At 47.8% G+C, this 26,916-nt stretch overlaps 1 protein-coding gene across 4 annotated transcripts in view; it reads left to right on the top strand.

Moving 5' to 3' along the window:
* The window catches only part of SORT1 (sortilin 1), a 73,547-nt gene that overhangs the window by 42,290 nt on the left and 4,341 nt on the right, over window positions 1-26,916 (top strand). Inside the window, exons 7-20 of one of the 4 annotated variants that reach the window (XM_040999126.1) lie at window positions 323-372; window positions 1,364-1,491; window positions 5,026-5,170; window positions 6,786-6,941; window positions 10,629-10,735; window positions 15,695-15,797; window positions 16,097-16,265; window positions 16,830-17,020; window positions 18,813-19,002; window positions 24,061-24,177; window positions 24,779-24,887; window positions 25,609-25,707; window positions 26,155-26,261; window positions 26,745-26,868. In XM_040999126.1, the coding sequence (XP_040855060.1) occupies window positions 323-372; window positions 1,364-1,491; window positions 5,026-5,170; window positions 6,786-6,941; window positions 10,629-10,735; window positions 15,695-15,797; window positions 16,097-16,265; window positions 16,830-17,020; window positions 18,813-19,002; window positions 24,061-24,177; window positions 24,779-24,887; window positions 25,609-25,707; window positions 26,155-26,261; window positions 26,745-26,868 (1,795 nt within the window). Of the gene's footprint in view, window positions 1-322; window positions 373-1,360; window positions 1,492-5,025; window positions 5,171-6,785; window positions 6,942-10,628; window positions 10,736-15,694; window positions 15,798-16,096; window positions 16,266-16,829; window positions 17,021-18,812; window positions 19,003-24,060; window positions 24,178-24,778; window positions 24,888-25,608; window positions 25,708-26,154; window positions 26,262-26,744; window positions 26,869-26,916 lie in introns of all 4 variants that reach the window. The other 3 variants (XM_040999125.1, XM_040999128.1, XM_040999127.1) reach the window with 3 other exon arrangements.

Below are 26,916 nucleotides of genomic sequence, written 5' to 3'. Positions count from 1 at the left end.
GAAAACCATTTTAGGAAGAAACCCACTGAAATAAATGCAAGAGGCAGATGTGTTGAGTGTCAGGAGTCCAGTGTGGGTGGCTGCAAAAATTCCCATGAAAAAGCAGAGGGGTGTTGGGGAGCATGAGGGACCAGGCCACAGGGAGCCTGGCGAGGGGCTGCCAAGAACCAGGTGTCCAGCACCTGAGGAGGCTGTCAGCCAACGCAGGCAGATGACACTTGTTAGACTGGTTGGGAGCTCTGTGTCAAAGCTTGTGAACTTTGTTGAGGCGGCACACTAGCAGTCATGAACCACAGTCTTTCCTGTCTTTGCCTCTTTGCAGGGGATCAGGAAACAGCATCTTTTTTACCACCTACGTCACGGGCTCCTGCAGTAAGTAGACTTTAGTACCAGAGGAGTGTGTCCTGTTGTCCATTCACGTAGGATATCCTGAGTTGTGTGCGGTAGTAACGTGAAAAACCCTTCCATTCTCCTATAAATTTTGATAAAAATCATGATTGTAGGTGAAGTTGCCACTTGGGTCATTGACATCTCATGTCAGAGAGCCTGAAAAATCAGGTCTCGCCTCTGCTTTCAATATCTTGGAGGCTACAGATGATGGCTCAAGTGCTCGAGTCTCCTTCCAACTGTGTGTGTGTGTGTGTCACTCTAACCTACAAATACATTAAAATGAATGTATAAAGTTTTTCTTAAAATCTTGAAAGCATAGCCAAATAAGTACACTATGTCCAGATCAATACTGTAGGCTACACAGAGAGGCAGTGTATGGACTAGGCTGTGAGCATTGGCCAGTTGCAATGCAGAAAGAGCATGAGTTGTGTTTCTGCTGCAGGAAGCCACTGGCTTCCTCATCTGGCAGTTGTAGAGCAGAATGCGAAGTGTTTCATCTATTCAGTCAAGAGATACTTAAGCACCTGCTCTGTACTAAGCACTGTACTAAGGATCCAAAGAACAGAATGCCCAGGGCTTGTTCTCATGGAACAGAAATCGAAACTGGGACGTTGGATGAAAAAACAAAAGATAAAAAAAAAAAAAAAGAAACCAGGATTTATATAAGACAACTTAAAATAGGATAAGATAATTCCAAGTTATACCGTGAACCAAAAAAGCAGGATGCTGTGACTGTGATATTTTCATGAACGGAACTAAATAAACTCTGGGTTTCCATCCCATATAAAACCTCTCAGGTATAAAATAAAAGCCAAATGTGAATTCCCCATAACTGATACCGCTTTGAATGTATCTTCTCAAGTAATATGCATAGGATTCAAAACCCTTCAGCTGTAACACTGAGAGCAGTTCTTTGAGTTGTGAATGAGGCTCGCCAATCAGTTGTAATGAATATTCTGTCTTGTTTAAGAAGCTGACCTTGGAGCACTGGAATTATGGAGAACTTCCGACTTGGGAAAAAGCTTCAAAACCATCGGGGTGAAAATCTACTCATTTGGTCTTGGGGGCCGTTTCCTTTTTGCCTCGGTGATGGCTGAGAAGGTGAGCACTTGTCTCTTGTATCGAGCTGAGGCTTTTGTAACTCACCTGGTCCCCACGGAGCTCCTCAGCTCTTTGCAGCATCCTGTCACCAAGAGACCCGCAGCTCTTCCCAGAGGCTGATCGACTCCCCTGGGCTCCCCTGACCCTCAGCCTGACCCTCTGTCACCACAGGAATTCTCACCTCCTGTTGGGTGTACGTAGACCCAGTTTTTGGGCTTTACTCAGATATGGATATCTGAAAAAAGCACCCCACTCTTATTTATCCCACAATAAAGACAGATAGCATTAAGTGACTGCCTGCTATACAATAGGTACTATTCCAGGTGCCTGTAATGGCAGTGAACAAAACAGATGAGTTTTCTGCTTTCAGAAGTTATATACAGGTGACAAAATAGATACTAAACAATAAATATGGTGTGTCAGGTATAATTAAAGCTGTGATGAAACTAGAAAGTTCATAGGAGCTGTAGGAAGTGACAGGAGCTGAAGCAGTGACATTTTATTAAGGTGGTTGGGTGGGCTGTGAGGCCTGACCAGATGGCTCTGTAGCCATCTGGGAGGACAGCAACATGAGGAAAGAGCAAGTGCAAGGACTTCCCACTCCAGGCCTGAGCCTGCTGGGGAGGCTGAGGAAAGAGAGGCCGTAGGGCTGGGACAAAGAGGGGGCTCAGAGTTAGGCCTGGTGGGAGGTGGCCAGGCCTCGCAGGGCCTTCTGGGTCAGGAAGAAGATAGCCACAGTGATTCCTCATGTGTTGGCCAACTGTGACTGGTTTGTGAGCTGGGGAGTGAGGTGAACTGGCTTTGCTTTGATGGAATAAATGTGCCTGATGGGGCAAAAATAGAGGCAGTGTGGGCAGCTGAAAGGTTATCAGAATAGTCCAAGTAACTAGTGAACACTTGGACCGGTCTGTTAACACTGAGTGAGGGGAGAAGTGGCAAGACTGTGGATGTTTTTAAATGTCTTCAAAAATTTATTTGTTTCGGATTTATTTGAACAGCAAAATGACACAGAGAGCAATAAAGAGATAATGTTCCATCTTCTGGGTTACTCCCAATGACTGGACTGACCAGGCCAGAGCCATGAACCCAGAACTCCATCTGGGTTTCCCACACAGGTGGCGGGTCCCAAGTACTTGGACCACCCTCTGCTGCCTTCCCAGTGCATCAGCTGGGAGCTGGATCAGAAACAGAACAGTTAAGACTAGTATCCACTCTCCATTGGGATATTCGTGTTGCAAGCAGTAGTTTAACTTGCTGAGCCACAATACCAGTCCATAGTCAATGTTTTTTTAAAGATTAATTTTTTTATTGGAAGGCAAATATACAGAGAGAAGGAGAGACAGAGAGAAAGATCCTCCAGCTGCTGGTCTACTCCCCAAAAGGCCGCAATGGTCAGAGCTGAGCTGATCTGAAGCCTGGAGCCAGAAGCTTCTGAGAATTCCACGCAGGTGCAAGTGCCCAAGGCCTTGGACCGTCTTCTACTGCTTTCCCAGGGCACAAGTGGAGAGCTGGATGGGAAGCAGAACAGCCAGGATACAAACTGGCATCCACATGAGATCCTGGCACGTGTAAGACAAGAATTTAACCAGTGAAGCCATCACACCAGGCCCCAGAGTCAACTTTAATGGGACTTGCTGATGGATTAGATATAGGTGTGAGATAATGAGCAAAACCAAGGGTAATTTCATTATTTATTATTATTACTATTTATTTACTATTTGAGAAACATAAAAAAATGATGGAGGGAAGGAACTCCCATTTGCTGCTTTATGCAGTGACCAGGGTTGGAACCCTGAACTCAGGAACCAGAACTCAATGGAGATTTCCCACGAGTGGCAGGAACCAGTTACTTGAGCTGTTGTCAGGGTCTGCATGAGCAGAAAGTTGGAGTCAGGAGCCAGAGCCAGGCACCAAGCGCAGGCACCTGATGTGGCAGACAGGTGTCTTGACCATTATCTTAGCTGGCAGGCAAAAGGCCTGTCTACAAGGATAACTGAAGAGTCTTGCCTGAGCAGCTGAGTGAATGCTGGTGCCATTTTTGAGATGGCTGCCTCTGCAGGAGATGCAGGTTTGTGGTTGGGTAGAAGTCAGGAGTTCGTTTTTTGGATGTCAGATGCCTCTCTGAAAGTGGAAATGTCAAGAAGGCATTTTGGGTGTCTGGATTGCCCAAAGTGGTGTAATGAGATGAAATCTTCTGGAGGAATGAATAGGCAGAGGAAAGATGAGGGCTACTGAGGAAGTCCTGAAGCACCCAGTCCCTGAAAGGTTCAAAGGAGAGAGATCCAGCCAGGAAGACTGAAGGCAGGGACCAGTTAGGGGGAAATCAGGAACCAGTGACGTCAGAAAAGCCAAGCAGGGGAACTGTTCACAGAGGGAGGAAATGTGAGTTGTGTTAAACTCAGTTGAGATGTGGAGTTCTGGGAATTACCCACTGAGGCCCTTAACAAAAGCAGTTTCTTTAGAGTTATAAAACTGATTGCAGTGACTGCAGAGAGAACTGGAAATAGGGACATAGACAGTGTACAGGTAATATAGCAATAGAGCTAATGCTGTTACCTCTACTTCCCAGGTAAGTTGATTAGAGTAATTTCCCAGGATCCCCCAGTGGAACACGGATGAGAATCAGACCCCTCCACTTCCTAGGTGGCGTCTCCCTTTCGCCTTTTACTACACAGCTGCCAGCTACCATGGGAAAATGCTGCAGTGTGCTTTTGAACTCTTAATTTCTACCTCTCACACTGAGAGTAAGATTCAAAGTAATTAAGCACCTCTGTGTAAGTTAAATAAATGCATTAAGTGTACTTATCAATGAACTTCAGAGTATTTATCTTGTGGCAGTCCCAAGACTAATTCCCGCACCCTGATTAACTTGGGGAACTAATTTTAGTGGTTTGCCAGAGTATGTTTTCATTGCCTTCTTAGCAGATTCCACTTAACAGTCAAGCCCCCCTGGTCAGTTTCTCTAGAGTAACTGGGGACCCTCGGTGATCCCCTCAGAGCCCATGCACCTTCCCCTTGTCACGGCTAAACATACCAGGTTGCCACGTACCTGGGCTCTCCTAAGCATGGGTTTTGACTCCACTTCTAGTCCCTTCATTATCTGATGATTGGATTAGGCCAGTGCTATTACCTAGGGATAATGCTTTGAGAAAGTGTCATCGTTCTAAGAATCATAGAGCAAGTGTATGTGAGTGGGCTGAGACCAAGCCCGTAACTGCCATCATGGCCTTAGCTTTAATGACTGAGATGGCATAGCAGAGATTGGAAGGATGCAATATGACAAGGCCAAACCAAGGTGGAGACACCAATCAATGAGAAAGCCAACATGGCCTTGTTCTAGTAGAATGGGTCATCCGCGGCCCAGCACATAGCTGGAGGTTAGAAATTGCTTTGACAATCGGTAACTGTGGCCTTTCATTTGTAGTAGTCTTGCCCTTTGGGGGAAATGGAGAATATTAAACATTTCTGTTCTTGTTTCTGCACTTGACATCTTGGCAGAAAATTGACAAAGCTAAATGTTGGCATCTGTCACAGGATACGACAAGAAGGATCCATGTGTCGACTGATCAGGGTGACACGTGGAGCATGGCGCAGCTCCCCTCTGTGGGACAGGAGCAGTTCTACTCCATCCTGGCAGCCAACGACGACATGGTGTTCATGCATGTGGATGAGCCCGGAGGTGAGAGCCGCCTGGTGGCCCAATCGGCAGCAAGTAGCCATCTCAGCCTTGGACCTTAGTTTAAGTCACTTCCCTTCTTGTATGCTTTTTCCTCTCATCACCAGAAATGTCAGTAGCATCTCCTATTTCCACTGTCATGGAAATCTTAGCTGGCCTCTGGCATTAAGGCCCCGAGTTCCATCTCCTGCAGGGTGTGTGTCTGCTCCAGTGTGCCAAGCAGACCTGCCCTGAAAGTGGTCAGCAGCTTGGTCCTGATGTGCAGGCCCTGTCACCAGGGCGGCGCAGAAACGGAGCACGGATATTCAGAAACTCTCATAGCCATCTCACAAAGGAGGGTTAGTGTCTGTTGAGCTGAGTAATAAAAAATTGGAGGTCTGTATTTTTTAATTTTTTAAAGATGTATTTATTGCAAAGTCAGATATATAGAGAGAGGAGGAGAGACAGAAAAGATGATCTTCCATCTGATGATTCACTCCCCACGCAGCCACAGTGGCCGGAGCTGCACAGATCCGAAGCCAGGAGCCTGGAGCTTCATCCAGGTATCCCGTGCCAGTGCAGGGTCCCAAGGCTTTGGACCGTCTTAGACTCCCTTCTCAGGCCACAAGCAGGGAACTGGGTGGGAAGTTGGATGCCGGGATTAGAACTGGTGGCCATATTGATCCTGGAGCATGCAAGGTGAGGACTTTAACCACTAGGCTATTTCACCAGGCCCTAATCTTTTCTATTCCATTTTTCTTGAGCTGCAGTCAAATGCTCTACCCATGAGCTATACCTCTCTTCTATTTGATTTTTCTAATGATCAACTGTAAATGTTTATTTTTATTTATTTGAAAGGCAGAGCTACAGAGATAGAAAGATCTCTATCTGCTGGTTCATTCCCCATATGGCCACAATCGCTGAGGGTGGGTCAGGCCCAAGTCAAGAGCCTGGAATTCCATCCAGGTCTCCCATGTGAATGGGAGGGCCCTAGGGTTGAGCCATCTCACCTGATTCCCAGGCTACTGGTTGGAGAGGGTGGCCAGGATTTGACGCAGGCATTCTGGTCTGGGATTCAGGCCCACCATGTCACAGCGTGCACCCTAGTGAGTAATTATTACCATATTTTACAAAAGTGTCAGTTTGTAACATATGGTAAATAGAAAATTGATCCTTTACCCATGGATGCTTTGAGAAGCATTGTTCTGTAATCCTGACTGTCACAGCCATTTGGGGGAGTGAGCCAGTCGATGGAAGATCTCTCATCTCTTTCTCTGTTCATCACTCTGCCTTTCAAAGAAAGAAAGAAATTTTTTAAAAAGAAAAATTTGGAAATGTGTAAATTAAGAATCAATACAGCACCTCTACCACAAAAATATAGCTGTGCAGGAAGAACTTTCCTGTGGGCTCTGGCTAATTCATTCAACTAGTGTAGCAGTTCCCATGCCCTAGGCCTGAAGCTGGGTGGCAGAAATAAGGGGGACAGGAGCCCAGCACCAGCCCATGACCAGGTCCTCAGCTCTGAGTCCCCATCCTGCAGACCAACCGTTAGCTGCAGTGTTGGGTCCGTGCACTTAGGCTCTCACTTGCTCTCTGTTCCCGCCGCAACTCAGTGTTCCTGTCCTTCTGCCAATTTCAGACACTGGGTTCGGCACCATCTTTACCTCTGATGACCGGGGCATCGTGTATTCCAAGTCTTTGGACCGCCATCTCTACACCACGACAGGCGGAGAGACGGACTTCACCAATGTGACCTCCCTCCGTGGGGTCTACATGACCAGCACGCTCTCAGAAGGTGAGTCACAGCCCAAGTCCCCTTGCGGCTCCTTCCCAGGGCGCTGTTGGGAACAGAGCCTTCTGGGAAAACTGCCCCGCAGGGATGTAATTGTCCAGCCAACAGGCCTACCCATGGTACTCTTGGCTCCCTAGTTTAACCACAAATGAGCAAAGCAAGAGCAGGTAGAAAAAAGGTGTTTCAGAGTCTGTGTTAATTTTATAAAAATAAGTCTTCTGTAATGAAAGGTTTAGGCCTGTAGGAGTGAACCTGCCTTGGAACCACTTCGGCTTGTCTTGTGGAGGTCTTAGTGCTGGCCAGCCAAGCTCCATCCTGTGTGCTGCCTGTTGGCTCTATAGAGCTTACCCTTACAAGGTCCAAAAGTACAAATAAACACATCACTGTCAAGTACAAGGGCTCTGTAAGTGTTGCTCATGTGTGTGTATTTTTCTCTAGGAGCTGTTTGACTTTTCTTCTTCTTTTAAAGATTTATTTTTATTGGGAAGCATTGCAGATGGAAGGAGAGACAGAAAGAGAGATCTTTCATCTAGTGGTTCACTCTCCAAAAATCTCAGTGGCTAGAGCTGGACTAGTACAAAGCCAGGAGCCAGGAGCCAGCAGCTTCTTCTGGGTCTCCCACATGGGTGCAAGGGCCCAAGGACTTGAGTCACCTTCAGCTGCTTTCCCCAAGCTCATTAGCAAGGAGCTGGATTGGAAGTGGAGCAGCTGGGACTTGAACCAGCTCCTATATTGGATGCTGACATCTCAGGGAGAGACTTACCTACTACAACACAGTGCTGGCCCGTTGTTTTCTAAAATCCTCACAGTGGCCTGCCCAGGTCCAAGTGAGATTGGCTCCCTGCTTCCTCCCTGAGCTCCTCTCTGGCTCTTCTCTCCTTCATGCTCCACCCCAGGCACAGGAGCCCCTGCCAGTCCTAAAACATATGAGGTGCATTCGCAGACTAGACACTGGCACTGCAGTGCCCTCTGTTTCACTGGGCACCTGTGAGGCTGACAACTGCTCTGGAGTCTCTCCCACTTGTCACTCACTGAGTGAGGCCAGCCTTGCCTTGCTCTCCCTTTCCCCTATATCCACATTCTTTCTCTCTTTTATTTATTTATTTTAGTATTTATGTATTTATTTGAAAGGCAGAGTTATAAAGAGAGAGGTGAGGCAGAGAGAAGCCTTGTCCATCCACAGGTTCACTCCTCAGATGACCACCATGGCCAAATCCAGCAGCCAGGAACTCCATCCAGGCCTCCCAAGAGTAGCTGGGTCCCAAGGACTTGGACTATCTTCTGCTGCTTTCCCAGACACATTAGCAGGGAGCTGGACAAGTAGTCGAGCAGCCAGGATTTGGCCTGGCACTCACTCGGGATGCTAGCTGCACTGGCAGCACCTAAAGAGCTACACTGCAGTACCAGCCTCCACAGACACTCTCAGTGCACCTTTAAGCGCCCAGGTATTCCTCCATGGCCACTGCTGTCTAACAGGCTGGTTACAGCTAATGTATGTGTATTTCACAAAATCATGTTGATTTTGTCTGTCTTCTTCACAGTCTCAAAAAGTTTTTAATATAATTTTATTTTATTTTTAATATTGATTACATAGGTGAGGGTTGTATAATATGCATGTGGGCCTCTGACATCATGTGGGGAAGGTCAAGGTGGGCAAGATAAATGTTTAGTGTTTTTTTTCCTCCTGTGTCCATGGGGGTGGGAGTGGGAGGAGAGCACTCCTTGTTATCAAAGCACATCAGCACGTGGGGGACGGAGATGGTCATATGATGCCTTAAAGACCCCAGTGTCGAGGAGAATATTCCAAGGGTATTACTTAGTTGGATTGTTCTGAGAAGTTGTTGGCTTTTTTGTGCCAGAGGTGAGAAGATAAGTGTTTGTTGAATTTTTCTTTGCTTGCTTCTTGTTGGTTTTCCTAAGAAAACTCAAAACTTGTACCTCTAGAATCAATCCTGCAATAGTTTCTACTCTTATCATTGAAAATAGAATAGTGAAAAAGACATGTAAGAAAAGCAAAATGCCCGAGGAGGAAAGGACAGGCAAAATGAGAGAGAGAATCATTAGGAATTATTAACCCAGACTTAGACACACACGTAAAGATTTATTTATTTGATAGGGAGAGTGACAGAGATCGATCTTCCATCTACTGGTTCACTTCCCAAGTTCCTAGAACAGTTAGAGCAGGACCAGATCCCTGGAACTCCATCAGATCTCCCACATGAGTGGTGTGGGCCTGAGGACCTGGGCCATCGTCCCCTGCCTTCCCCGGTGCATTAGCAAGGAGCTGGGTCTGAAGTGGAGTAGCCTGTACTTGAACTAGCCCATATGGGACGCTGCGGTGCAAGCACTGCACCACATTGGTAGCCCCACATGTACAGCTCTTGAGTGTCTACAAAATAAGCTTGGTGCTGTAGCCTTGTCTGAGTAAGGAACAGAATGTTTTCCCATGGTAAATTTTGTTTCCAAGTCAAGCGGGGAAAGGGAATGAATATCAGTCTGTTCATGTGGTTATGGAGTTAAAAGGAATTTCTTTTCAAGAGTTCAAGTACCTTGGGGTAAGTGTTTAAGTGAGCAGTAAAGGTGCCCCTTGGGATGCTCGCATGTCTGACTGTGCGGTCTGAGTTTCTGTCCCCAGTCCACAGTATTCCTGAGAGCCAACAGTTAATAATCAAGTAGTTGGGTACCTGTGTCCCAGACCTGGATTTGGGAGACCTGGATTCGGTTCCGGCCTAGGATAGCACTGGATATCATGGGCATTTGGAGTGAACCAGTGAATGGAATACCTCTCCCATGCTAGCTCTCTTTATCTTCCCAGTAAAATGGGGGGAAATTTTAAGATTTTGTTTGTTTGTTTGGTTGGTTGGTTGTTTGAAAGAGTTACAACAAGAGATCTTCATTTGCTGGTTCACTCCCCAGATGGCCAGAATGGCAGGACTGGGCCATACTCAAGAGAGGAACTTCATGCAGCTCTCCCACATGGGTGCAGGAGCCCAAGTACTTGGGTTGTCTTTCCCTGCTCTCCCAGGCTATTAGCATAATCAAAAGGGAGGTAGTTAGAACTGGAACTGCTGCCCATATTGTGACAGAATCACTCCCCCCAAAAAATGTTTATATGTAGTTTATAATAGTATTGGGGCCAAGACAATAGCTCAAATGTCTATCCCTGTGCTTACAAGAACCAGGATCCCATATGGGCACTGACTTGTGTGCCAGCAGCTCCACTTCCCATCCAGCTCACTGCTGGTAGCCTGAGAAAGCAGCAGAGGATCACCCAAATTCCTTGGGACCCTGCAGCCACATGGGAGACCCAGTAGAAGCTCTTAGCTGCTGGCTTTGGATCAGCTCAGCTCTGGCTATTATGGCCGCTTGGGGAGTGAACCAACAGATGGAAGAACTTTCTATTTCTCTGTAAATCTGCCTTTCCAATAAAAATAAACTTAAAAAGAAAACCTGTATCAGTCTCAGATGATTTCTGGAATTAGTTAGGTCCTGTTCAGATAGGAAACTTTCTTAAAACACTGTGTTTAGTCTCCTGTTGCAGTTGCTCAGCAGCACTGAGCCATTTTGTACGGGGCTGTAATCTTACATGATATGTGGTCTAAACTAGGAGGGAATCACATCATGATAAAGTGAGTTTCATTCTGAATGCCTCCAGTGTACCAGGCTTAATTGTGTTCTTTTCCCACTCAGATAATTCTATCCAGACTATGATCACTTTTGACCAAGGAGGCAGGTGGCAGCGCCTGAGGAAGCCTGAGAACAGTGAATGCGATGCAACAGCGAAAAACAGGCATGAGGTTCGTTCACCCACTTCCTACGTGTGCTTGGAGCAGAGCCGCCGCTCTGCGCTGCCGTGATGGGTCAGGCTTCTGCATACCCAAGTTTTATACTGGATCGTTGGAAAGGCAGATTGATAAAATGATCTTCCTTTCACTGATTTACTCCTCAGTGGCCACAGCAGCTGGACCTGAGGCAATCCGAAGCTAGGAGCCAGGAGCTCTTTCGGATCTCCCTCATAGGTGCAGGATCCCAAGGTTCGGGACCATACTGTATTTTCTCAGTCCACAAACAGAGCTGGAAGGGAAGTGGAGCAACCGGACATAAACCAGTGCCCATATTGGATCCTGGTGCTTCAAGTGGAGGATTAGCCAGTCGAACCATCGCACCGGACCCAGGTTTTATACTTGATCACTGATGTTTTAGTTTGGAACTGAGAAAAGTGAAAATATGTTAAAACTTGGAAAATGGAAGCTATGAGCAGAGGTCAAAGTAGTATGAATTATTTGTCTTTTTTTTTTTTTAAGATTATCGATTTGAAAGGCAAAGTGAGAGAGAACAGACAGAGCTCTTCCTCCTCCTGGTTCACTCCGCAGTGACCACAGGAGCCAGGTCTAGGCCAAAGTGAGGAGCCAGGATCTCTACACAGATCTTCCACATGAGCGGCAAGGGGCTGAGTTCTTGGGCCATCTCCTGCTACTTTCTAGGCGCAGTACCTAGTTGGATGGAAAATACAGCAGCTGGGATTCCCACCAGTATGCCATTAGGGGAGGCTGTGGATGCAGCTAGTTTAATCTACAGTGCCAGCTCCCAGGATTGTCTCTTTTTTTTTAAGATTTATTTATTTTTATTGGAAAGTCAGACATACAGAGAGAACAAGAGACAGAAAAGATCTTCCATCCATTGATTCACTCTCCACGTGACCACTATGGCTGTAGCTATGCCAATCCAAAGCCAGGAGCCTGGAGCTTTTTCCGGGTTTCCCATCCAGGGGTCTCGGTCCAAGGCTTTGGGCCATCCTTGGCTGCTTTCCCAGGCCACAAGCAGGGAGCTGGATGGCAAGCAGGGCTGCCAGGATTAGAATCAGAGCCCATATAGGATCCCGGTACATGCAAGGCAAGGACTTTAACCACTAGGCTACTGCGCCAGGCCCAGATTGTTTTTCTTTTTTTAAAAAAAAAACAAAAGTGAGAGGTAAAAATTTGTGTTTTACTAAAATGTGAAATGAAAACAGAAAGGACAGGTGGGTTACTCATTCGTTAGGGGTCAGTATGGCAGGCAAGAAAAATAGAAATCCTGCAAGAAGCCGGAGACCAGCTTTGCATGAACAGTGCCAAGCTGTGCTGGTGAGCATGCATGGAAGAGCATCAGGCTGCCTGTTCTCTGGGCTCACCTAGTCAGGGCTGGGGGATATCTAGATAGCACCTCGGTAAACAGGAGTAGGGACAGCTGGGAAACTGGAAATTTAAAGATGTGGGGTTGGCATCGTGGCACAGTGCGTTACGCTACTACCTGGAACACCAGCATAGCAGTTCCAGTCCTGGCTGTTCTATGTTCTCTCCAGTTCCTGTCAATTTGCCTTGGAAAGCCGCAGAAAATGGTCCCTAAACTTGGGCCTCTGCCACCCTCATGGGATACCTGGATGGAGTTCTGGACTCTTGGCTTCCGCTTTGGCAAGCCCTGGCATTTGTGGCCATTTGAGGATTCAACCAGCGAATGAAGATTGATTTCATTGTCTGTCACTCTGCCTATCAAATAAATATGTCTCTTTAAAATATATATATAGTTATTTTTGTTGTAAAGGCAGATTTATGGAGAGGAGAAACAGAAAGATCTTTCATCCACTGGTTCACTCCCCAAGTGGCTGCAATGACTGGAGCTGAGCCGATCTGAAGCCAGGAGCCTCCCTTGGGCCTCCCACCTAGGTGCAGGGTCCCAAGGTTTTAGGCTATCCTCAACTGCTTTTCCAGGCCACAAACAGGGAGCTGGATGGGAAGTGGAGCAGCTGGGACACGAACCAGCACCCATATGGGATCCAGCACTTGGAGGTGAAGTATTAGCTAGTTGAGCTATCATGTTCAATCCAATAAATAAATCTTTAAAAAAAAATTTTTTTTTAAATGCAAAGGTACTCTCACCAGAAGACATCAGATTTCAGGAGTGGCAGGCAAAATAAGAAAGAGAGAGAGGTGGGAGGAGGGGAAGGAGGAAAAAGAAAGTCTTACATTCTAAACTTTTCAGAATTTGAGAGGTGTGGGGTTACCCTGAGATGTATCATCAGGAATGACCATGCTGGTGGCTCCTGAGCTCCCCTGAGCATCCTGTGGCTGGTGGGTGCCCTGCTCTTCTTGTCAGGGTTTCTGTCTTATTTCAAGAGCCTCCATGGGTGTTAAAAAGCGCCTCTCTGTTGCACACCACACTCCACCTTCTCCACACTCATATTCCTCCTTCCCATCCGCCTACCCTGGCCTTGCACTCACCTGCTCTCCTCGCATGGAGCCCCGGGCAGGCACAGGGGAGGCCTCCACCTCGCCCTTGCCAGCTTCTTGGGTGGACCCCTGCCAGTGAGTGAAGGCTGTGCCTCTGGCGGGTGAAAGGTCCCTCCTGGCAGGCTCACTTCTGCCTTCCCTTGCCACTGCCCCTCTTACCATGGACACACCCCCTGTTGCCACCCTCTGCCAGCCCTCAGCACCCCACCATTGCTCCACATCCACATCCTTTCTAGGGGAAGTCAGACTTGCGTTCCTCAACTTTGATTACCAGGATTAAGGAAATCCTGATCACCCTCAGGGCCTGCCAGTTACACTAATTGTCCCCCTCTGTTTTATTAGTAGCTAGCTTGAACCTCATTGTTTGTTTGTTTGTTTGTTTATATGTTGTAGGGCTTAGCATAATAGACTAGTGGCTAAGTCCTTGCCTTGCAAGGGCCAGGATTCATATGGATGCCAGTTCATGTCCCAGCTACTCTACTTTCCTTCTTTCTGGCTTCGGATTGGCTCAGCTCCAGCCATTGTGGCCATCTGGGGAGTGAACCAGCCAGCAGATAGAGGATCTTTCTATTTCTCCCTCTCTCTGTAAATATGCCTTTCCAAAAAAAAAAAAAATAGGTAAATCTTTTTTTTTTAAAGATTTATTTTTATTATTTTTTTATTGGAAAGGCGGATATACACAGAGGAGAGACAGAGAGGAAGATCTTCCGTCCGATGATTCACTCCCCAAGTGAGCACAATGGTCGATGCTATGCCGATCCGAAGCCAGGAGCCTCTTCCGGGTCTCCCACGCGGGTGCAGGGTCCCAAAGCTTTGGGCTGTCCTCGACTGCTTTCCCAGGCCACAGGCAGGGAGCTGGATGGGAAGCGGGGCTGCCAGGATAGAACTGGCGCCCATATGGGATCCCGGGTGTGCAAGGCGAGAACCTTAACCACTTGCGCCACAGCGCCGGGCCCAGTAAATCTTTTTTTTAATGTGGTAAAACATATATTTACTATCATAGCCATTTTTGACATCTTTTAAAAAATGCATTATTGTTCATTTGAAAGACAAAACTCCCACCGGCTAGTTCACTCTAGTGACTGGGGACAGGCTAGTAGGCCGAAAGTCAGCAGGTCTTCCTGTGGGCGTCAGGGATCCAACTGCCAAGCTGTCTACCTATTGTCTCCCAGGAAACAGGATAGGAAGCAGAGCTGGGATGCCGCCCCAGCACCTCTGATGCAGAGTGCAGGTGTCCAGGCAGCATCTTCCCCGGCAGGCCAAACACCCACCCTCTCAGAAAGCCCTTTCCTTCTGCTCTATACCCTGACGAGTTTTTCACATCTGCTTCTTTTTCCCCCTTAACATTATTGAGATATAGCTGACAAAGAACTGTGTGTACTTGCAGTGCACAATGTATTGCTTATGTGTATATTGCGAGATGGTGACCACATTCAAGGTCATTGGCATGTCCCATGGAGCTGCTGGCATTTGGCCTGGCAGTTAAGAAGAGGCCCATATCCCTCAGGGAGTGCCTGGATTCCCAGCCCAAGCCCCTGATGCTAGTTTCCCACCTATGCAGTCTCTGGGAGGAAGTGACAATAGGGCAAGTGACTGGATTCTGGCCACCACACCGGAGACCTGGATTGTGTTTCTAACCCCTGACTTTGACCCTGACCATTGTGGACATTTGAGGGCTCTCTCTAACTTCGTGCCTGCAAAGTAAATAAGCATTTTCATCGCTTCACTGTTACTTTTTTTAATGGCTCCATCTTTCCAGAACATTTCAAGTGTGTGACACAGCATCGTGCACATATGCTGTGCATTGCTCTCCAGAACCTATTGTCCTGTGTACCTTTCCTCAACACCTCCCCCCACCCTTCACCCCTGTCCCACCATCCCACAGCCCTGGCAGCCCCTATGTTGCGTTACTTCAACTTTCTCATATGATATTTGTCTCCCTGCTTCTTTAGCATGCACACTGAGTGTCCTCTAGCTTCAACTTTGCTGTAGAAAAAGCAGGATCTTCTTTGGAAGGCTGCATACTATTCCACTGTGTACATATCCCACATTTTCTTTATCCACTCACCCATCATGGGACACTTAGAGCTGAGTCTGTCCTGGTGGTGAGCAGCACTGCGGTGATAAGAGGGGCTGCAGTTATCTCTGATATGTCGATTCTTACATTCACAGTAGGTAAATTTTTGGTAGTTCTATGTTTATCTTCTTTTTTTGAGGCAACCCCATGCTATTTTGCATGATTGTGCCTATATTCCCGCTTATCCTCACCAGCACTCATTATCTTTTGTCTTTTTGACAATGACCACTCTACCAGGTAGGGGGCAATATTTCTTTGTTGTTTTGATTTGCATTGATGAGTACCACTATTGAGCATTTTTATTTACCTGTCAGCCATGTGTATGTCTTCAAGTTTTCTTTGAGAATGCTCAGTGAGATGAGTGAAGAAATTGTACCTTTGATTTTAATCTAAGCTTTGGTTTCTTTTCACAGTGCAGCCTCCATATCCATGCTTCCTACAGCATCTCCCAGAAACTAAACGTGCCCATGGCCCCACTCTCAGAGCCTAATGCCGTAGGCATAGTCATCGCCCACGGTAAGGGGTCCTTCTGCCCCATGGAAGCAGCTGAGCATGCCCTTGAGTCCTTTAAGAAAAGCCACCACGATGGCTTTTGCATCTTTCCTTCAACAGAAGTGTGGTTGTTGGAACAACACTGGGGGTTTTTTGGTAGGCTCCCGTCAGAGTGGGCAGTGGAAGTTCTCCCTTGCCCAAGTTTTCCATGTCCTTCAAGAAGCTTGATGGGAAGCAATCCTAGTGACCTCATTCCAAGTTATCCTCACACCAGCAATCCTGTCTGTCACATTGTGCTGATGGGATGGTGCGTTATGTTGCAGGTAGTGTGGGGGATGCCATCTCGGTGATGGTCCCAGATGTGTACATCTCAGATGATGGGGGTTACTCCTGGACCAAGATGCTGGATGGACCGCACTACTACACCATCCTGGACTCTGGAGGCATCATTGTGGCCATTGAGCACAGCAGCCACCCTATCGATGTGATTAAGTATGCATGAGCTCAGCTCCACACACACTCTCAGCAGAGGGCAGTTGTGGGAGCCTTTCTGCAGTTAACTTAGAGAAGTTACTCACCTGATTGGCATTTCTGCAATTTACATTCCTGGATGGGAAGTTCTAGAAGGGGTGGCATTTAGAACACTGCTTTCTCCTCTGACTCCCTCTGGCTAACACATTTTATCACCTTTTAAAAATATGCTTTCTTACCTCCCCCACTCCCAGATATTATGCAGGTATTAAGAACTTGGTTATATGTGACTACTTGAGTGTATAAGTTCTTAAAAAGTATTTTACTGATATAGAAACCTATTCTTACCTGGGTCACTACACTTTCCTCTTTCTTTGAAATAATTTTTATAAAATTATTTGCTGTCTTTGAACGAATCCCCTTTCCCTGCCCTGTTAACTCTAGACACTAAATCAAAATGGTCGTAAGCCCTTCCCTCGCCATGAGATTTGTCTGTAGTCTGGGGCCCGACAGCCAGAGCAGTTGCCTGCTGTTCATTATACTTAGTGATTGTCCATCATGGTCTTTCTCTGATTATGCCTTTAGGTTCTCTACAGATGAAGGACAGTGCTGGCAATCCTACACATTCACCAAGGAACCCATCTATTTCACTGGCCTGGCTTCAGAACCTGGGGCCAGGTCCATGAATATCAGCATTTGGGGTTTCACAGAGTCTTTCCTGACCCGCCAGTGGGTCTCCTACACCATCAATTTTAAAGACATCCTGGAAAGGAACTGTGAGTATCTCCTTTAACCTTTTGCAACAGGAACTTGTAAGCCTCTCTCTTTCTATATGCTATTCATTTCATTTAGCCGGAATAGGCAAATTCATACACTAGGGGCCGAAAGGTAAATCAAGCAATGGAATGAACTGAAAAGGCAGCTTCCTTTTGGGGACTAACACTGTCCAAGAGAAATGTGAGGACCAATAGGCAATTTAAATTGTGCTGTCAGCTGCACCACAAAAGTGAGAAGAATGGTGAAATATTTATATAGATAAAATGTTATGGTTTCAAAACAGTATTAAAACTTGTTAGACATTTTTTATTTTTTTCTTCTAAGTATTGAAAATCTGGTATGTATTTCATATAGCAAACTTTACTTCATTCCAGAACAGCCACATGGGGCTAGGCTACCACATAGCACAGAGGAGCTTGGCACTATTAGTACCCTCCCTGTACATTCTATGAAGCTTTTATCCTACTTATAAGAACAGCACATGAGTGTTTATCTAACATGATTTTGTAGCATTCCAGGGTTTTTCCCTCCTGATTAGGGAAGTGTAGCGGGACTGTGAGGATAAATAAAGGATACAGCAAAAGAGCATCCAAGCATGTCACTTCTCGAAGTGCTTTTGTGAGGACATTTTCCTGCCATTTTGGCTGGATGTCAGTTGTGGCTCTCACGTGGCCACTGGGTGGACAGGAAGCCCACACTTCACAGTTCTTTGACGTTCAACAAGAAGACATGTTAAAGGACCAGAAAAGTGGCCTCAGCCAGGGACCTCAGTGTCCACTGCGCAACGTCCCCCTTGTGTCAGGCAGACCTGGACCAGAGGCAACAATGTCAACATTACACAGAGAAGTAGAAAGGCCAACAGAAAACCGAGAGAAAAGGCAGCCTGTAGTCCCCTGCTGGCATAATACAACCAAGGACTTGAAGTCGGGAGGTTGCAGTTGCACTGTGGTCCTGGCTGTTAGACTGCTGTGGAGCCATTCCTGTGGAAACAGAGCTCTTGGTCTGGGCCCTGATTAAATATGACTTAATTCCCAAGGGTCATTATTATTCTAAATTCACTCAATAGGTTAACAAGGAACCAACTTATGAGTCTTCCCCTTGGAGGGCAGTTCAGTAGTCATCCCTGAAGTTTAACATCGTTAAGAGATTTGTTAAACACCTGTTCTTTAGACGGGCTCTGTGCTGGTCTTCATATCCGGAAGGATAAAAACCTAGTCCACAGTCTTTAGGTCACAGCCTTTGAGTGCTGTTTCCAGGTGTACTAAGCCAGGAACTCTTGCCATCAGCAGTCTGCTCTGGAGGGGCGGTTGGGTAGTGAGGAGTCTCTTAAAAGGCCATGTTCCCTCAGTTTGAAGCAGACTAACCTGCCATGACATTGAAGCTGTGCTCAGAGCTCATTAGTATCCTGACCCAAAAAGCCCCATGAGGCCAAAGGAAAGCTCATGGCTGTCGACCAAGGACAGAAACCCAGCAAGGTGTGAAGCCACCCCCCTCAGCCAGGGAGGACTCCAGAAGTGCCCTACCCAGAACCCCTGCCCAGAACAAGCAAGATCTCTGCCACTCCTGGAACCCAGCCATAACCAGGACAAAGGGGCCACCTGCTGGCGTGAGGGGCTGCCATTGCTAGCTGACTGGTTGACTCAGACGCACACCTGTGTGCAGGTCCAGTGTGAAGCAGGCAGCTGAGCAGACGTTCCCTCTCTCCCGATCCTTGTCTTCCTGCAGCCTGGCAGCTGCTCCGGGGGTGGGTTCTGGGCACACAGTTTCTTGAGTGGTCCGTCTGTCCTTCAGGTGAAGAAAAAGACTACACCATCTGGCTAGCGCACTCCACAGACCCTGGAGACCACGAAGACGGCTGCATCTTGGGCTATAAAGAGCAGTACCTCCGGCTGCGCAAGTCTTCCGTCTGCCAGAATGGTCGAGACTATGTTGTCACCAAGCAGCCGTCCATCTGTCCCTGTTCCCTGGAGGACTTCCTCTGGTACCTGCCTCTCTCGGATCCCTCTGTCAGCCCCTTTCCTATGGTGGGCGGATGGAAGAGTTGTTTTCGGGCTAAAACATTTGGAAGTATTTTCCCCAAGAGTGGAGAACTTGCTGCCTTTGATAAAGGAAATTGAGGCACAGAGACTGGGGGAGCAGGGTTGGTAATTATTGTACAGCCAGTCATATTGTACAGGAAATTATGGGGAGCAGAACCAGCAACAACCTACAGAAATACTGGCTTGGGAACTACAGGAAGGAGCTATAAATGAAGTGCTATAAATGAAGTAAGGTAAACCAAAGCATCTCCAGCAGACAGCAGAACACATACCCAGGAAAGTGGTACAGGAGCCGCTGGGGTGGTGGCAGGGGCAGCCTGCCAGCTGTGTTTGAGGAGGCAGACCACTCAAGTCTACATCCTCCGCAGGTCTGAGGGCAGAGAGTGGTGCTTTGGTCCTGAGACTAGAGGCGGCATCCGTGTAGTCCCAGCCCACATGTCCCATTGAGGTTTGGGGACATCAGGCCAGAGCCCCCAGAAATCAGAATCATCAGGCTCAAGAATTAGTTACTTGACTGGCAAAGGGTTTGTCAGTTTCATAAAAGCAAGAGATTTCCTGTATAGGGCAAAGAAGAGGAACCGCTTCACATCACATACCATAATCCTATGAACCTTGCTACCTGCAGAAGATCCAAGCAGGATCCTGAGGACTAGCACAGGGAGGCAGGAAGAGAGCAGGCATACTCTGTCTCCATTTTATAAAGATGTACTTAATTTATTTGAATTACAGAGAGAGAGATGGATCTTCCATACACTGGTTCACTCTACAGTCTGTAAACATCAGGACTGAACCAGACTGAAGCCTGGAGCTTCCTATGGGTCCCCCACTTGGGTACAGGGAGCCCCAACACTAGGTACACCTTCCTCTGCTTTTCCCAGGTGCATCAGCAGAGAATTGGTTCGGGAGGGGAGCAGCCAGATAGGAGCTGGTGCCCACATGGGATGCCAGCATCACAGGCTGCAGCTTTATCAGCTGTGCTACAATGCTGGCCGTGTCCTCCCTTTTTGTACCCTCCTAAAACACAGGTGGCAGCAGGATCCATGTGTGGGTGAGCCTCAGGTCTCATCTGGAATGCTTCTTCCTGCATGGCTCATATCTGAATGTAGGCCAGTCAAGTGGCCTCTGGTCCCTGTTTCTCTCTGGGTTATGTGGCCAGGCTCAAGGCTGTTAATGACTCTGTGAAACGGAAGGCTATGCTCTTCACCTGCGCCTCCACCACTCTGCAGATCCTCCACTCTCCTTCAGTGCTCTGTGCTGCTGCAGGGGATGCTTCCTCTGCCTGCAGCATCTTCCCACATGTCCCACAGTCCCCCACCCCCGGGGAACTCCTACACAAGCATCACCATGGCAAACCTCCTCTGGCTTTCCCTCATCCAGACCTCCCCACTACTGTCCCTCCTACAGCACCTCTTCATTGTGCTGTATGATTGTTCACAGGCTTAGCTCCACTATTAAGCCCCAGCCTCCTTGGGAGTACATTATGCTCACAGTTAATAATATAATGGCAGTGGGAGCAACCAGCATTCACCAAGCACTGGCTCTGCAGACTCGGTGCTTTCCTAAGCAATTTATGCTTAACCCAGCGACAGAAGAGGTTCTAACCAGCATGCCTGCATGAAGTGGCAGAGTAGGGGTATGCAGCTGGTATTTCTACTCCACTAGCAACTCCAGCATCCCATATGGGTACTGGTTTGAGCCCAGGTTGCTCCACTTGTGAACCAGCTCCCTGCTAATGCACAGGAAAGCAGCAAAGAAGGCTCAGGTGCTTCGGCCCCAGCACTCATGTAGAGACCTTAAAGAAGCTCCAGACTCCTGAATTTGGCTTGGCCCAGCCAGCCTAGCCATTTGGCTGTCTCTCTCTCTCTTTCTCACCTCTCTATGTAGTTCTGCCTTTCAAACAAATAACAAATATTTTTTTTTATTGGAAAGGCAGATATACAGAGAGGAGGAGAGACACAAAGGAAGATCTTTTGTCTGTTGATTCATTCCCCAAGTGACAGCAATGGCCGGAGTCGAGCAGATCCAAAGCCAGGAGCCAGGAGCTTCTTCTTGGTCTTCCACACGGGTGCAGGGTTCCAAAGCTTTGGGCCATCCTTGACTGCTTTCCCAGGCCACAAGCAGGGGGCTGGATGGGAAGTGGAGCTGTTGGGATTAGAACTGGCATCCATATGGGATCCCAGCTCATTCAAGGCGAGGACTTTAGCCGCTACACTATCATGCCTGGCCCTAGCAAATCAGTCTTAAAAGAAAACACAACTAGGATAATAAGACACTGGACTTTATACTTGGTAAATACTTCCAATGAAAGAACCTCAACTGAATTTGAACTGTGGTATCGCAGCAAGGTGGAGAAATCCACCATGGGGAGAGGGTTTGGGGAGGGGTGGGGGGAATCCCAGTACCCATAACACTGTGTCACATAATGCAATGCAATTAATAAAAAAAAAAGAAAAAGAAAACGCAAACTCAAAACCTCCCCCAAATATTTGCTGAGTCTGTGCTGTGCACAGGTAATGCAAAGCAACAGTGACAAATCTGTTAGATTACTGGTGAGGTGTTTGTAATTATGATTTGAAACAGCAAGTGGTAGATGACATGGGGGTTTAGAGGAGGGAGATACTATTCCATATAGACAAAGTAGACATCATTGAGGAGGTGACATTTGACCATGCATACCTAGGAAGAAGGTCAACAGATTGCTGTGAGCATGAACCAGTAAGGAAGGGCAATGGGGGAGAGTAGGTGTCACAGCTATCCTGATAAAGGGCTAAGGAGAGGGCCAGTGTGACACTGCAGATTAAGCCACTGTCTGCAATACCAGCATCCCATATTGGAGTGCCAGTTTGAATCCCAACTACTCCATTTCCAATGCAGTTCCCTGCTATTGTATCTAGGAAGGCAGAAGATGGCCTAAGTGTGTGGCCCCTGCCACTCACATAGGAGACCAGAGTTGTATTGCTGGCTGTTGCAGGCATGTGAGAATGAGCCAGCAGATGGACAACATCCATCTCCGGCTTTCCTTCTCTAGCATTCTGCTTTTTCAGGGAGTAAGAAGAACCCAGATGGAGGGTGACTAGGCTGAATTTCCATTCAGATGGTAGAAAGGAAGATAATGTCCTAAAAAACAAGGAAGGGCTGGTGCAGAGGAAAAAGCCTGATGTGTTTGAACAGTTCATTCCTTTGCAGTCCTGTCAGCATATATTGGTGGTGATAACTAGCAGAGAATTAGAAACGTAGGATTTGAGCTCAGTAGAGAAGTAAAACCTGAATGTTCTGGTGTAACCAGAAATAGCTGTGGTCATTAAGGAAGATAAGATAGAAAACATCAGAAAATAGGTTCTAGAACTCAGAAGGACATTTGTATTCATTACTTAGAAAAAGAAAGAGTAGGCAGCAGACAAGAACACAGACAGGTGTGGCTGTGCCAGTGCTGGGTGGGGGGCACCATAGTGGTCAGATGCCCCGAAACAGGTGGTCTGGGTGGATGAGTTGAGCGATGGTTTGTGAGCTCTCTGGGTCTTGGGCATTGCAGTTTCACAGAGAGTTGAAGCCCAGAAGCATGAAATAAATGTGGCTAGTAAGGGAAAGGGGGCGTAAGGGAGTAACTTCTAGAGTGAGACATACACTCTAGAAATTCCTCCCACCGAGTGGGAAAGATGGCCTTTGCCCCCTCAGGCTCTCCGTGCCATACAAGCCAGGACGCCAGAAGAATAGAGCCCAGGATGAGTAGGTAGAGAGGCAGCCTTGGCACAAAGGCCGGGAAGGGAAAGCAAATGTGTGACATCATGGGCAGATGGAATGGAAAAGGGTGTTCACATGGGAGGTAAGGGCCAGCCAAGACGCTAAGGGAGAAGGGGGGTTGTGTCGGCACAGACCTCAGGCGCAACCAACAATGGTATCTGGAGGTAAAGAAATTGATGTGAGTCTGAGCACCTTACTTTTCACCCTGGGCTTTTGCTCCTCTCAGATAAGAGTTCTAAATAAAGGCATGATAATGCGCACAAGTAGGAGCAGAATTTATTTTTAAGTGAGAGAGAAAACACAGATTCACATGTGAGTGGGGGCTGCCCCACATGGAAAAAAATGGCTTGAGTAGACCAGAGGACTATCCATGGAAAAGAGAGTAATATCCAATACCCCAAGCATGGTCTGTGGTGGAAAGAGACCTCTTCCCCATTCTTATCCCCTTTGATGAGGTAGGAGGTGGTACCTTAATTGGATAAACAAGTGGGATGGAGTCTGAGCATGCACCTTGGTCCCTGGATGAGACAGGTGCATCTGGAAAGGTAGGCATACAAGCTGACAGTGAAAGAGATAAGGTTGTGTTGTAGGGTTACAAGAATTTCAGCTTACCTAAACTTTATAAGCTGCCTAATTATACCATGTGAAAATGAACTGCTGTGACTGGTGGTATGGCACAGCAAGTTAAGTTGCCATTTGCAACACAGGCATCCCCTATCAGGGTATTGATGTGGGTCCTGACTGCTCTACTGCAGATCCAACTCCCTGCTAATGTGCGTGGGAATTGAGAGGGCAGAAGGTACGTCCCTGATATACACACAGGAAATCAGATGGAGGTCTGCTCCAGTCTGGGTCCTTTGTGACGGTTTGGGAAGCAAATCAATGGCTTCTCTCTGCTGTTTATGTCCCTGTTTCTATGGCTTTGCCTTTCTCTTCACTGAGTAAGCCCCTGCCTCATTGGAGGCTGCTGCCAGCTCCTTCCTGTGCCTGCTCTGCCAGGCTCCCAGCCTTGGGGCTCCGCCTAGTGCTGAGTCTGCTAGGCCTGTTCCATAAGCTCTGTGATCCCTCTAAAGCTCTGACCATGTCTACTTCTTAAGGGGACCTCCCTCAGGGATGTCACAGTTCTTCCTAAGCTGTTCTCTCACACCCCAAACCTGGAATCTTAACCTACCATTGCCCCACATGGGAGGGACCCTCAAGTCTACCAACTCATGGTGTCACAGCAACTTTGAATGGTGCCTTTCTTTGCTGACTCACAGTGATTTTGGCTACTTCCGCCCAGAAAATGACTCCAAGTGTGTGGAACAGCCAGAACTGAAGGGCCATGACCTCGAGTTTTGTCTGTATGGGAGAGAAGAGCACCTGACAACAAACGGGTAAGATGGCTTTCTCTTCGCTCCTCACCACAGACTGCCTTCACCTGAAATGGAAGCTGCTTCTCTCCACACCAAGAGGCAGCAGCATTGTGGATGCTGGAAAGCACTGTTTGTCTCATAGAATTTTCTGTGATGATGGCTGTGTGCTGTTAACTCCTGTGTCCAGTGTGGTGGCTGTTAGCCACATGGGCCATTGACACTGGCACGGTTGAGGAACTGAGTGTTTCTGTTACGCCATTTGAGGAGCCACCCATAAGGGGACAGGGCAGTTCCAGAGGGACCTTGTCTCCCTGAAGCTCTCAAATCCTCTCCTTGCCCATTTCTGTACCACTTAGTAGTGAGCATTCCCTGGGACATAGTTATTTGTCACAGTCCCTCAAGGTGGAAAGGACAGGCATGTCACCAACAGTAGGAGAGAGAGGTGCCTAAGTCTTCCTAAAGCTGGAGTCACAGAAAATAGCCCCAGGAACATCCCTGTGACCGTCCCATCCCCCTCCCCAACCTTCCCTGCAGCCTTTTGAATCTCAGCAAGTACAGGAAATAGAGGAGAGCCCCACAGTGCATCTTTGCATTCTGTTAACGAGTTCTCTCTGCCTTTTAGGTATAGGAAAATTCCAGGAGACAGATGCCAAGGTGGGGTGAATCCAGCTAGAGAAGTGAAAGACTTGAAAAAGAAATGCACAAGCAACTTTCTGAGTCCAGAAAAACAGGTATGTTATATGAAACCCACCTTTTGGGTGCAGGTAGGATTTGTGTTCTGCCTAGAATCCAAGTTACAGCCTCAAGAATCCCTTCACTGACACCAAGTGGCCAAGCTTCCCTGTGTACACAAAACTGTGAGGATGGAGGCGGGGTCAGGAAACCCAGTGCCAAGTTAGCTCATGCTTCTGAAAAGCCTTTTTGTGCTAGGGAAGTCACGGTGTTCTGTAACACTATAAAAGCAGAGTTGTAGAAATGCCTGAAGCTGAGAGACATCTTGGGCAAAGCCTCAGGAAGGTCTGCTGTAGGGAGCCGGGCTTGGAGTATCACACGTGTGGGAGAGAAAAGCCCCAGACGATGGACCGCATGAATGCCCAGGCTAGGTCACAGTGAAAGACAGCTATGATAATAATGGGCTGGTGGCAGATCTGCAGCACTGAGCTGTCTGGCTGAGATCTGGAGAAACAGTGAAGAGGGACTGTCCCGAAAGAGCCACCACCTGACCAGCAGCGTGATCGCCACAATGTCTGTGGGCCCTGCCTCCTGAACAGTGACACCATTGGCGGAGCTGTACAGTGACCGCAGAGGGACCGACAAAGGGTGGGGGCTAGGAAGGCAAGGGGAGAAGTGTGTAGGTGTGTGTATTTGTTAAGGGGCCAGTTCCTCCTGGGCTGCACCCTGCCTGGACTCCTGGTGGCAGTTCTCAGAGTGTTTGTGTGTGTGATTGCACAGGACTCTGGCCCACAGGGACACAGCTTGTCCCAGAATCCAGCTCCGCCTCCTCTTGGATACACTGAAAACACACACTTCCTATCTCCCACCCAGAAGCAGGTAGGTCACACACAAACAATGATATAAGGCTCCTTTGTAAAAACATACCAAAAAATAAATCTCAGTGTCCCATAGTAGGCTGCCTGCTGTAGCGTTGCCACAGCTCCTTCCCAGATGATGGCCATGCTCTGGCTCCATTCAGCCCACTATTAACATAGCCTCCCTTTCCAAGACTCACAGCGAAGGTAGCGTGGAACACATGCGACGGCCGCGTCTGATCTAGGCTGTTGCCAAGGCTTCCATTGCGGTCACTGAGAGTGCCGCTTCACGGCAAGTGGAGCTCACATTTACCGTCTGCCAGCTGTGATGTTCTCCTCTTCCCCTGAGATGGCTCGTCTTGGTGTCTGTAGTCACCCACAGAGAAGTGAGGGAATGAGCTGCCACTCGGAATGGAGCCCTAGAATGTGCATGCCTACAAGCTTTTGTCTTTGTGTTTTAATTATCAAGAATTCCAAGTCAAATTCTGTTCCAATTATCCTGGCCATCGTGGGATTGATGCTGGTCACAGTGGTGGCAGGAGTGCTGATTGTGAAGAAGTACGTCTGTGGAGGAAGGTAAGAAACCTGGAGGTCAGCCGGAGGTACTGCGTTCAAGCCAGAGAGGCAGCCTTCAGCAGGAACTGAGTGTCTGTGATATTCTAGAAAAATCCAGCCCAGGATTTCTCATATCTTACATTTTCCATATGTCAGCCATAAACTGGGCTTCTGTGGATGTCACTCATTTCATGAGTGTATGCAACTGGAAAAATCCAGAAAACAGGTGTCAGTTCAGCAGTTAAAATGCCCATGTCCCACACCGGAATGCCTGGGTTTGATGCCCAGCTCCAGCTCCTCACTCCTGCTTCCTCACCATGCGCACCACCCCAGAAGGCAAATGTGACAGCTTGAGGACTTGGATTCTGACTTCCCGCCCTCTCAAGAGACTGAGCCACATTTCCAATGGGAGAGTTTTTTCAGTGCAAAAAGCAAAATCTAGGATCCTAGGAGGCACATAGCCCTCCTAAGCACATGGGCATGAGTGGGCATTTCCACCTGCAGGTTCCTGGTCCATCGATATTCTGTGCTGCAACAGCATGCAGAGGCCAACGGCGTGGATGGGGTGGACACCTTGGACACAGCCCCACATGCTCACAAAAGTGGCTATCATGATGACTCAGATGAGGTGAGACTGTTTCTTCTTGAGGAGTAGTCCCCAAAAAGCAATCTCCTA

Source organism: Ochotona curzoniae, unplaced genomic scaffold (assembly GCF_017591425.1).
Source record: "Ochotona curzoniae isolate NIBS_2020 unplaced genomic scaffold, NIBS_Ocur_1.0 scaffold_1037, whole genome shotgun sequence".
In the NCBI taxonomy this organism is placed as follows: Eukaryota; Metazoa; Chordata; class Mammalia; order Lagomorpha; family Ochotonidae; genus Ochotona; species Ochotona curzoniae.
Note: the sequence above shows the minus strand (reverse complement) of the source record. Positions and strands in the feature narration are given on the sequence as shown.